Source organism: Paroedura picta, chromosome 4 (genome assembly GCF_049243985.1).
Source record: "Paroedura picta isolate Pp20150507F chromosome 4, Ppicta_v3.0, whole genome shotgun sequence".
In the NCBI taxonomy this organism is placed as follows: domain Eukaryota; kingdom Metazoa; phylum Chordata; class Lepidosauria; order Squamata; family Gekkonidae; genus Paroedura; species Paroedura picta.
In genome coordinates this window covers 137915515-137928095 of record NC_135372.1, presented here as the reverse complement: position 1 = coordinate 137928095, position 12581 = coordinate 137915515, and the positions used below count along the sequence as shown (strand labels likewise).

General features: G+C 49.3%; 1 protein-coding gene across 2 annotated transcripts in view; it reads left to right on the top strand.

Annotated features, from left to right (window-relative positions):
• GATA5 (GATA binding protein 5) overlaps positions 1–12581 on the top strand; it is a 61419-nt gene that overhangs the window by 22382 nt on the left and 26456 nt on the right. For both annotated transcript variants that reach the window (XM_077335795.1, XM_077335794.1), the window contains exon 2: positions 7433–8097. In XM_077335795.1, the coding sequence (XP_077191910.1) occupies positions 7563–8097 (535 nt within the window). In that variant the 5' untranslated portion in view covers positions 7433–7562. The remainder of the gene's footprint in view (positions 1–7432; positions 8098–12581) is intronic.

Genomic DNA, 12581 nt, shown 5'->3' with positions numbered 1-12581 from the left:
GAAGCCCGGCGATTGATAAGGCACCCTGCGATTTAAGGGTTGGCTGATTTAAACCCCCTCCCCCTTAAAAAAAAATTAGAGATGCGAGGAGGGGGGAGTCGTGTTTGTCTGAAGCAGCAGAACAAAGTTTTGAGTCCGGGGGCACCTTAATGGCCAAAAAAAAGGTGAATTTTGGGGGTTTGGATGCCCATTTCTTCAATTACACGAAAGCTTATTCCCAGAATAGAAAAGTTGTTGGGCTTCAAGGAGTCCCTGGACTCAAAGCTGTAATATTTTCAGATTCCTTCTCTTCTCTCTCTTCCCCCTCCTCCCCGCCCGCCTTCTCTGAAACAGCACCCAAGGGCTCTTTCAAAATCCTGCTTTATTTTTTAAAAGCTCTTTCCGAAAGACTTTCCCTTCTATGCCCGCCCAGCTCTTACAAGCAAAAACTTGAGCCCAATTATATTTGCACGGAATTCTCTTCCCAGTTATGAAGTTTCGGTTTGGCAGCCCTTTTCCTTTGTTGAAAACCGCAGGGAGGCGTGCAAGTCTGAGGTGGGTTTGCTCCCAAGTAAGTGCACAGTTCACGCCCCCCCCCCACCAAAAAAAGCGCCCCAACTTTATTTCTCCAAAATAAAAACCGGGAGGGGGGCACGGAAGGCTGGTCATTCAGTGGGATTTACTGGGAAGCCCTTCCGGAGAAATGATCCCCGGCAGAGATCGTGCGTGAGGATCGAGCTGTAAAATCTGTTTGGATCCTGCGGTTTCCTTAGAGGGAAATACGGGACTCGAACCCGGCGGACTTTCCGTATCAGCTTCGCTTTGGGCCTCCCGGGTGCCAGGAGTCCATCGGCGCTCTTGGGGGGGGGGGGTGGAAGCCGCAGATGAGAAGGCTTACTTCCGAGTAGGAGCCCATTAAAGCCCCGCGAGCGAGTAGTATTTTATTTAGATTAATTTTGAACATTTGAATGTTTTGTTTGTACGGAGATTTACTCCTCTGTGTTGTAAACCGCCCCCAGACGCTTTGGAGAGGGGCAGCTCAGAAATCCAATAATGAAATAAATGAAGCAGGCGAGTATCAGCCATCCGGCCCCGATCCCAGTTTTCGCTCTGTGATCCGGGCGCCCGAGATCTCTCTGACTGTTTCGTGGAAGTAAATTTGCAGGACTTTCCCCAGAGATCTAATCGAATACCCTTAAAACGAAGGCAAACGTTAAAAGTTTCTTAGAACCGATCTTGCTGGGCGGATGATAGATCGTGCCTAAAATTGAATCCCTTGTTTGGGGCGACTTGAAAGCAACTTCTACTTGGCCAAAGGGCCTTTTTAAAAAAATGAAATGCTTTTGAGTTCAAGAATGAGTTTTCTATCCCGAATTTCCAGCAAGGCCTTCTCTTCCCCAGGCCTCAATAAATCTGAAAAGGAGTGATCAGGATTCGAACCTGGATCTTCGGCTTTGACTATTTTTCTGTCCGAAGGCTGGAAAGAGATTTTTTTGAAGGGGGAAGGAGCTGGCCGTTTTTTGCCGTGGTAGTCTGGCGATCACCCATTTCTGAGTTTTATTGGGAATAGAAAGTTAAGTGGGGATCTCAGAAATGCGCTTTTTCGGGGACCTGGGCCACCCCGAGGACCAGAAGACTAGACATCCTGCACATTAGATTCAGACGTGTAGCCGAGGGGGTCAGAAGCAGCAGAAGCAACCTTAAGACCAACAAAGTTGTGTTCAAGGGATACGCTTTCGTGGGCATCCTCACTTCTTCAGAAGTCTGAGAAATGTGCATGCACAGGGAAACTTATACATTGGATAAAACTTCCTCTTAAAGTTGACTCTGGACTCCAGCTTAGATCTTCTGGCATATTGCAGGGGGAAAGGTGATTAGTAGCCCAATTCCCTTCCTACTTGGCTTTCCTGTCCCTTCCACACACTTTGGATAATGCCCTTTCAATGTGCTTTACAGTTTTCCCTTTCAAAACCAACCCCCCCCCCCCCAGTTCAAAGCATTTTCCTTCCTAGTACATCTTTTAGGGATCAAAGCCCTCGGGGTATTTTGGTAGGAGCCAGACTTGTTACTTCCGCATAGCCTTACCTAGGATGGGACCAAGAATAATCCCTGCCTTGATATTTTAAGAATGGGAATATGGTGCCGATCTTAAACTTGGGAACAGGCAGGCTTAATATTTCATTGCCCCCCATTAATTGGTCAGAACCCAGAGCATTTTCATCCGTTGTAATGGGAAGAAGAAGAAGAGGAGGAGGTGTTGGTTTTTATACTTCACTACTTGAAGGAGTCTCAAAGTGGCTTACAGATAGCCCTGGCAGAACTGTTCAGTGAAAACAGTTCTAATAGGACTGCGACTAGCCCAAAGCCACCCAGCTGGCTACATGTAGAGGAGTGAGGAATCAAACCTGCTCTCCAGGTTATCAAACCTGCTCTAAGAATTGCCTGTTGTTCCAGAACAAAATTTGGGTCTGGTGGTGCCGTTAAGAGCAACCAAGTTATAATCAGAGGGTGAGCTTTCGTGGGCCTAGACCAGGGGTAGTCGAACTGCGGCCCTCCAGAGGTCCATGGACTACAATTCCCATGAGCCCCTGCCAGCGAATGCTGGCAGGGGCTCATGGGAATTGTAATCCATGGACCTCTGGAGGGCTGCAGTTCGACTACCCCTGGCCTAGACGCTTCCTCAGACAATGAAATAGAAATAATCAGGGTACGTATATCGGAAGAGAGTAACAAAACAAAATCAGAGTCCAGTGGCACCTTTAAGACCAACGAAGATTTATTCAAGGCGTGAGCTTTCGAGTGCAAGCAGACTAAGTTACTGCTCATTAACTCTCTCCTTATATAGTCTGGTGACTTCCATTTCATTGCTTGAAGAAGTGTGCATGCAGCGAGGAAGCTCACCCCCTGAATAAAATTTTGTGGGCCTTAAAGGTGCTGCTGGACTCCAATTTTATTTTGCTGCTTCAGACCGACCCGGCTGCCCACCTCAAAAGTCTCTGGATCTGGAGTTCTATTGGGATCTGGTTACCTCTATGGGTTTTTCTAGCCCTGTTTTCTCCTGGTAGATTCAAGGGAGGGGATACCCTCTCTCTACCTATATGTCAGGGTTAGGGGTACTCCATTTTGCTCTATCTGACAAAGTTTGTGTGCACCCAAAATCTCATGCCTTGATGTGGTTTCCCTTCTAAAAAGGTGCCAAGGGGCCTCAAGCTCAATTCCCTCCTGGTCTTTCTGTTTCCTTCGGAGGTATACAGCTTCTGAAAAAGGAGGTTCCATTTCCCGGTCGATTTGTGGTGAATCGCCATGGGGAGTCCAAACTTCCTCAAATGTGCCTTATCCATTTAAAAACATGGATCTAAGGCAATGGCGATTAACCACATCCCGGATGACATGGGGGAGTCAAACTGCGGCCCTCCAGATGTCCATGGACTACAATTCCCAGAAGCCCCTGCCAGCATTTGCTGGCAGGGGCTTCTGGGAATTGTAGTCCATGGACATCTGGAGGGCCTCAGTTTGACTACCGCAGGTTAAGAAGTATTGCTCAGTGCAATTGGGGAGCAGATTTAACTTAATTTACTTTCTTTACAACCCGCCCTTTCCCCCAAATGGGGACCCCAAATGCCTTATACCCTTTCCCTCTCCTCCGCTTTATCCTCACAACAACCCTGCAAGGCTGAGAGACCTAGCCCAGGGTCACCGGGCAAGCGGCCACGTCACCAGCAGGGATTTGAACCTACTTTGACGCCCTTACTATGCCACAGGGGCATAAAGTATTACGTATGTTGCCTCTAGCCCAGTTTTCTCCAGTGGGTTCCGCCTGAGTTATAGCAAACATGATTAAACACCCAAATAATGGGGTTGCCCCCCCTTCTTATTGGGACTGAGTAGAGCTACAGTGGAGGACCTGCCCCACTAAATTTTGGCTTGTCCCCTGTACTCCGAACCCAGGGGCAAATTCCTTGCCAAGTTACTACCGAACTCACGCCCCACTTCTGATTTTGATAAAGTCACCTATCTGTTATCAGATGTCGACCCCCTATATTTCATATAGGGTGGCACTTTTTGCTCTGGCCGTCAGGAAGATCCGAGCCAAAGCTTTTTTACAGGAGTCCCCACCCTGATACACCAAATATTTCAGTAGCCCTCGTTTACAATGTTATGTACGCAATATTGGAGAATATTGTTTTATTCGTATTTGTACCATATTGTTTTTAACGATTTTTTGTAATGGCCTTTGGCTATATACAATAAATGTTATCGTATTGTATCGGATCGAGTAGAGCTACTTCCCAAATCCCTAGTCCTTCCAAAAAGCAATTTGCTCTCCGCGTCCCAAGGACGCTTCCTTGAAATAAAGCCCTGTCGCTTGATATTGTCCTTCTTTTCCGAGAGGTCTCAAAAAAAAGTCCATGGCTTCCCACGGTGAGTCTGCATGGAATTTGCAAGAAGGACCCTCCATGCCAGGAAACTGGGTGACCTATTCCAGAGGGGAAGGACAGTGTAGATTCCTCGTGAACAATAAGAAGTCCAAAATCTATTTTTTTCTTATTAAATGAATATATTTCTAATTTTCAGTTTATCAGTATCCATAAATTCCAGATAGGAGCCACCAGAACGGGGGTCCCAGGTGTGCTTATCCCGTTTTCTCTGTCTTTTTCGGTGATTGCCAGTCAATATCTGAACAAAATATCAGAGTTATCACATTTCACCATGAATATGAGCCAGTAATACGTGTCACCTAGGCAAGAGTTCTGCTTTTAGCTGGGGCAATACATATTACTGGTTCATATTCACGGAGAAATGCGATAACTGCGATACTTTATTCCGATGTTGACTGGCAATTTCAATTTGGGACGTCTTAGTATTCCAGTGGAGGGCAAATTTTGAGTCCTACCTAGGGCATACGTCCTGCTGCTTCAGACCCCTTCCAGAGGGGGCCTGGTCTACACACACAGTAAATCTTCTAGGCTTTTAACTGTTGTGGGTTTGTCAGCTCGGTTGACTTATATTATTCAGTATCTGCTTTTCTGTGTAAAATTGGACTGCTCAGGACAATCTAGGTAGATTCTACTTATGTCCTTAGGAAGGTGGTGGTTCTTAAACGGTGCAAAACGGCAGGGAATATTCTTTGTTCTACTTTCATTGGTCGCTGTTACTACACACCTGGGGCCCAACCCTGGTGAGCATTGCGTTGCATATGAATTTGCATTGTTACTTAGAGGAGGGCAGAGAAAGGTTCCTGTTGGCAGCAGAGAATAGGACCTGCAGTCATGGGTTTAAACTAGGTGTAGAATGGTACCAGCTAGGTATTTGGGGGGGGGGGTATTTATTTATTTATTGGCTTTTTAGACTGCCCTGCTAGGAAGCTGGTTCAGGGCGATGTACAAAATTATATAAACTACAAAGTTAAAACAAAAAAAATTAAGTTTGAAAGTTAATTTGAATAAGTCATGGTGGCAGGTTGAAAACAGCAGGGTTGTTTCCACAGGGAGTCTATTGGCGGGTGGGGCCATAAATATCTAAATAAGTAGGTAGATAGGTGTTGAGTTTTCGCAGTCTGGGCAGTTCAGCCGTGGAATGGGCTGCCCAAGGAGGTGGGGAGCCTCTCTTTCACTGGCTGACTTTAAGCAGTGGTTGGACAGATCCTTCTCCTGGATGCTTGAGGCTGATCCTGCATTGAGCAGGGGGTGGGACTAGATGGCCTGCATGGCCCCTTCCCACTCTAGGATTCTAGCTCAGCAGTGGAATGGGTTGCTTAAGAAGGTCGTGAGCTGCCCCTCACTTACAGTCTTCAAGCAGTGGCTGGACAGATCCTTCTCCTGGATGCTTGGGGCTGATCCTGCATTGAGCAGGGGGTGGGACTAGATGGCCTGCGTGGCCCCTTCCCACTCTAGGATTCTCTGATTATTTGGCGTCTGCCAAGGCAGATCACACAGAGTGAGACCTGACTTGGATAGCCCAGGCAAACCTGGTCCTGCAAGATATCGGAAGCTAAACAGGGTCAGCCCTGGCTAGGGCTTAGAAGGGTGACCCTCCAAGGACAACCAGGGTCATAACACAGGGGCAAGTGATGGCAAACCATCTCCAAACATCTCTTGCCTGGATGGCAGCCAGACAATCTCAGGATCCCCTGGCTACACCGCACGCATCCCATATGATAGAGAAATACATGAATGCGCAGAATGAGTCGATACAATCAGCAAGATGGGCTGTTAATTAAAACATGCAATAGGATTTGGGTTGCAGAACCCACCAGAAGTCTCCAAAACGAAATAGGAAGTGATGCAAAATTGCATTGTAGGTTCCAAATGGCAGCACCAGTAGTATGGACCACAGATCTTAATAAATAATAAGTAACAGAATCATTCAGGGGGAAGCCACACAAAGATTGTCAGGTCTCCTTGAGAGCCAGCATCACTTGCTGCCAAAAACAGGCACCTTACAAGGGAGTAAAGTTTGGGGAAATAGTCTAGCGTTCCCTTTGTCTACTTATAAGAGGGGGTTTGTATGAGAGAGAGAGAGGGTGTGGTCTTGTGGAACGAAAAGTACCAGACATCGGTTTGGAACTGAGCAGCCCATTCTGTACACATTGGATAAGGCCCTTTTAATGCGCTTAGAGAGAGAGGTTTTCCTGCTTTGCACAGGAAGATCCAGCTGCAACAGAACTTTGAAAGGGCCTTATCCAACATGTGTGGAATGGGCCCAACAGGTCTGTCCTCAAAACTGTCCTGAGTGTGGTTGGGAGTTGCCTTGTCTAGGCCTACCTCACAGGGTTGTTAGGAAGAAGCAATGGGGCAACTCCTGAGTTCCTTGGAAGAAAGGTGGGAATGAATGGTGGCATTCAGGTGGTTCTCCATATTTGGAGATTGTTAAACAGAGGCTGTATAGCCATCTGATGGAGAGGCTGATTCTGTGCAGGCTCAAGGGGGTGGCAGGTGACAGTGGATGAGCGGGAGGGTTGTGAGTGTCCTGCATAGTGCAGGGGGTTGGACTAGATGACCCAGGAGGTCCCTTCCAACTCTATGATTCTATGATAGGTGGCATTGGAGCTGATGCATCTTGTTTTTTGTGTGAAAAAAATTAAGCTAAGAGATCATTTTCCTACGGCTTAATCTCCTGCCGGGGGAAAAATGGATCAGGGCAGAAAGGAGCTGGCTGCATTAAAAGGGGAGTCAGTCTCTAAAGCTCCTGCTCTTCTGGTGCCCATCTTCTCAAGGAAGATTTTGGAAGCTAAGCAGGGTTGGCCTTGGTTCGTGCTTGGATGGGAGACCACCGAGGAAGTCCAGACTTAGGCAATGACCAGCCACCTCTCAAGGTCTCTTACTCTGACCACCCCTCCGTGGTGACTCAATGACACGCTCTTTCAAGCTTTTCTGGACAAGGGACATGCCGTTGAGAAGAAGTCCCCCCCCCCCATGCTCAGAATCTTCTCTCTCTCCTCTCCCGTTTCCAGGTACTTGAAAGTTGCCACCTGCTTCCGAGATCCCGCTGAGCTTTCGATGTCCCGCTCCCTGGACACGCCCTGACCTCACCCTGGCAGCTGCGGCTTCACCCCGTCGTCCTCCGGCTTTGAAGGATACAAAATGTACCAGAGTTTAGCTCTTGCCCCCAACCCCGGCCAGTCGGCGTACTCCCACGACTCCACCAACTTCCTCCATTCGCCGCCCAGCCCGGCGGTCTACGTGCCCACCAGCCGCGTGCCGTCCGTGCTGCAGAGTCTGCCTTACCTGCAGAGCTGTGAACCGGCCCACCAGAGCCACCACCTGGGCGGCCACCCGGGCTGGGCACAGGCAGCGGGTGCCGATGCCTCTCACTTCAACGCCAACAGCCCCCATCCGCCTTCGAGCTTCTCCTACTCGCACAGCCCCCCGGTCGGGGGGAACGGCGGACGGGACGGGGGTTACCAGAGCCCGCTGTTACTAGGGGCCGGCGGCCGTGACCAGTATGGCAACGCTCTGGTGCGCTCGGTCAATGGATCCTATTCCAGCCCTTACCCTGGGGCCTACGTCAGCCCTGCGGAGATGCCACCGTCTTGGACTGCTGGGCACTTTGAGAGCAGCGTCTTGCACAGCCTCCAGACGCGCCAGGGGGCCTTGCCTGGCAGGAGATCCACGTTTGGTACGTACCGGACCTCCTGGACAGAGGCTTTCCCAGCTGCTTTTTAAAAGTTCTAACCAATTAGGGATCGCAGGCTAGGGAATGGCCCATTGGCTTGTCTTGGGACAAAGATGCCCAGTAGAAGTTCTGTTGCCTCTCAAACTATGTGGAATTTTTCTTGATGGGGGAAGAACAATCCTCTAGCCTCAGTTGTCCCCGAGCTAGGCCATCTCCAACTTCCACAACTTAGGAAGTTCCACAAACTCACAGGAACACCTCAACAGGAGTCAGCTTGGTGTAGTGCAGTGGTCCCCAACCCCCGGTCCGGGGACTGGGACCAGTCCGTAGATCAGTCAGTACTGGACCGCAGCTCTTCCCCGGCTTCTGCCTCGGGGGCTGCCCTGCCACTCTGCCGCCAGCTCACGTTTGGTGGTCTCCGGCGGCCGCCATGGCTGGGGCTCCCCCTCAGAATGGCCTTGCACAGCTGCTGCTGGTAGCGCCCCCCAGTGGGCGGCAGGAAGTCAGGGGTGCTGGCGGGAAAGCAAGTGGAGCAGGGGCTCAGGCGGCGGTGACATCCCTCAGCAAAAGACTACCCCCCTCCCGGGCCTCAGTAAAATTGTCAAGCATTAACCGGTCCCCGGTGATTAAAAAAAACATTGGTGTAGTGGTTAGGAGTGTGGTCTTTTAATCTTGCAAGCTGGGTTTGATTCCCTGCTCTTGCCCCACATGCAGCCAGCTGGGTGGCCTTAGGCTCGTCACAGCCCTGAGAAAGCTGTTCTGACCAAGCAGGAATTATCAGGGCTCTCTCAGCCTCACCTCCCTCACAGGGTGTCTGTTATGGGGAGAGGAAAGGGAAGGCAAATGGAAGCAGCTTTGGGACTCCTTCGGTAGAAAAAAGCAGCATATAAGAACCAACCTTCTTCAGTGATATCAGGGCTCTCTCAGTCTCACCTCCCTCACAGGGTGTCTGTAGTGGGGAAGGGAAAGGGAAGGTGATTGTCAGCCACTCTGAGACTCTTTCGGGTAAAGGAAAGCAGCATATAAGAACCAACTCTTCTTCTTTTTCTCCTTCTTCTTCACCTTCTTCTTCTTCTCCTCCTCCTCCTCCTCCTTTTTCATTTTTTTCCTTCTTTTTCTTTTTCTCCTAGAATTAGAAGGGACTTCCAGGGCCATCTAGTCCAACCCCCTGCAGAATGCAGGAGACTCACAATTACCTGCCCACCCACAGTGACCCCAATTCCATGCCTAGATGATGTCTCTCCTCAAACCAGAACCCCTGCCCAGTGTGGCTTGGAGGAAATTCAACTCCCGCCCCCAAAGTGGTGATCAACATTCTCCTGGGCATGCAGAAAGGGCCACAAGAGAAAAACATTGGCACAGCCCTCCCTGCCCACCCACTCACAATACGCCTAATTTTACAGAATCAGCCTCTCCGTCAGATGGCTCTCCAGCCTCTGTTTAAACATCTCCCAAGATGGAGAACCCACCATCTCCCGAGGAAGCCTGTTCCACTGAGGAACAGCCTTAATTGTCAGGAACTTCTTCCGGATGTTTCGACGGAATTTCTTTTGAATTAATTTCATCCCATGGCTTCTGGTCCAACCCTCTGGGCAAGCATAATGTTGACAGGGGCTTATGGTAAGTGTAGTCCATGGACATCAGGAGAGCCATTGTTTAGCCCCCCCTGACTATCTACCCAGAACAGATCTTCACTGGTCTTAAAAGCAGCACTGGTCTTAAAAGCAGCAACTTCAGCACTGGGTTAGATCCAAGTCCTGTAGAAATCAACAAGATTGTTGAGGGATAATCTTTTGAGCATCAAAGCTTCCTTTGTCAGATATGAGTAGGAATGGGGATCTCAGAGTCTCTGTGCCTTCGTCTGGGAGGGGTGCTGTAAAGCAGGGGTAGTCAACCTGTGGTCCTCCAGATGTCCATGGACTACAATTCCCATGAGCCACTGCCAGCAAACGCTGGCAGGTGCTCATGGGAATTGTAGTCCATGGACATCTGGAGGACCACAGGTTGACTACCCCTGCTGTAAAGAACCAACTCAAGATGTAATGGTATAATACAACGTGCAATCAGCTTGGTGCAGGCCTTCATAAGAACATCAGAAGAGCCCTGCTGCATAAGACCAACAGTGCATCTTGTCTAGCCTCCTGTCTCACACAGGGGCCAACCAGTTCCTCTGGAGGGCCAACAAGATTGCAGAGAGGCTGAGGCCTTCTGGCTCTGGGATTCTGTCACGATGGTTGTAGCCACTGATTGACTCTTCCACCGTTCTAGGCTTGGGAAGGAACTCAGGCCAGATGTCAAAGTAACCAAAACTGTCGGGTCAAATCCCAGTCAGTCTGAATACAGATGACACGACATGCTAGAATTAGGCACAAAACTGTTACTTCAAATTTCAGGTTGCAACTGGTTCAGTATGAACTGGGATTTTCTTGTTACCTTCAAAGGGACAACCCAGTGTCTCCCTTTACGGCAGCTTCAACTCAGAGATGAGGCTGGGCCCTGAAGACAGTACCAAATAGCATTCTTGAAGAACTCTGGGTTTCAGAGGGTAGCCATGTTTGTCCACAGTAGAACAGCCTGCATCCTTTCCAGTAGCTCCTCAGAGATCAAGGATTTCCTGAATGGGTGGGAATGAATTAATTTTTATACATATTTTTAAAGTTTTTTAAACATTTATTGGATGGTATGTTGATATAAGAGCCTCTTGTGGCGCAGAGTGGTAAGGCAGCAGACATGCAGTCTGAAGCTCTGCCCATGAGGCTGGGAGTGCAATCCCAGCAGCCGGCTCAAGGTTGACTCAGCTTTCCATCCTTCCGAGGTCGGTAAAATGAGTACCCAGCTTGCTGGGGGGTAAACGGTAATGACTGGGGAAGGCACTGGCAAACCACCCCGTATTGAGTCTGCCATGAAAACGCTAGAGGGCGTCACCCCAACGGTCAGACATGACTCGGTACTCGCACAGGGGATACCTTTACCTTTTTATGTTGATACATGGTCATGTCAACCTGCCCTGTCCCAAAATGGCCAGTGATGGGCCTGGAGTGGGTGGGAAGGGGAGGAGGAGTCATGTCCACAGCTTTGCTTCCCAGCCATATTCTGCACAAGCGTGCAACTTCTGGCATTTCTCAAGGGCTGAAGAAGGTTTAGGGGTTTCTCAACAGTCAAAAAATTGCAAAAGGCTACCTTACGTCATGAAAATGTTATTAGTCAATTCAGGGGGGTGGCAAACAGTGGTTCTCCTGATGTCCATGGACTACAATGACCATGAGCCCCTGCCATCATTATAGTCCATGGACATCTGGACAGTTGCCGTCTTGCCACTCTTGGTCCATAAGATGCTGCTGGACGTGCATCTAGGTGGTTAAAGATGGAGTGTGTGTGGAATCCTAGTGTCATGGAGCTGGGACTAGAGAATTTCCGGCTTTCACCACCAGAAGACCTTCCTACCCTGGCTGCCATGATGTTAACTTTACGCTCAGCTTGTTGTTGTTTTGAACCCCACAACTGGGAAACTCTCAGGAACGGGAGGCATGCACAAGAACGGTCCTTGGTTTGATTGTAGACATGCAGTTAACTGAGTGTCCTTTCTACACTTCCAAAAGACCTGGTAGGTGAGCATACTGAATTGTTATGTTGTTGTTAGTTGCAAAGTCGTGTCCGACCCATCGCGACCCCATGGGCAATGATCCTCCAGGCCTTCCTGTTCTCTACCATTTCCCGGAGTCCATTTAAGTTTGCACTGACTGCTTCAGTGACTCCATCCAGCCACCTCATTCTCTGTCGTCCCCTTCTTCTTTTGCCCTCGATCGCTCCCAGCATGAGGTTCTTCTCCAGGGAGTCCTTCCTTCTCAGGAGGTGGCCAAAGTATTTGAGTTTCATCTTCAGGATCTGGCCTTCTATGGAGCAGGCAGGGCTGATCTCCTCTAGGACTGACTGGTTTGTTCGCCTTGCAGTCCAAGGGACTCGCAAGAGTCTTCTCCAGCGTACTGAATATGGGCCTAAAATTGCCAGCGTTCTAGAAGGAAAAAGATGGTGGTGGGTGGGTGGGAGGGAGGAAGGAGGAATGGGACTTTTGCTGCCTACTGAGCAAGGAATACCGAGCTTGGAGCTTTTTGCCTGGGGCTTTTTGGATGCCAGGACCGTACATGCATAATCATTGCTCTCTACTTATCTCCTGAGATACTCTGACTCCTTGTAATTTCCCAGCGAAACAGATATGCATGGGTATGTGCAGGGTGCCAGTGGGGGAGCAGGGAATAATTTACGAAAGGACCTTAAATAAGAAGGAAGAGCATCTAGCATTTTCATGGGGACAGGCTTTGGCTCAGTGGCGAAGCACTGACATGTAAAAGGTCACAGGTTTGATCCCTGGATTCGACTATTAAAAGGGCCAGGCAGAAGGGATGAATTTAGTAAGCCGCTTTGAATGCCCATGAGGGAGGAAGGCATGGTATAAAAGTAGCCAATGAATGTATTGGGATTCTTGAACC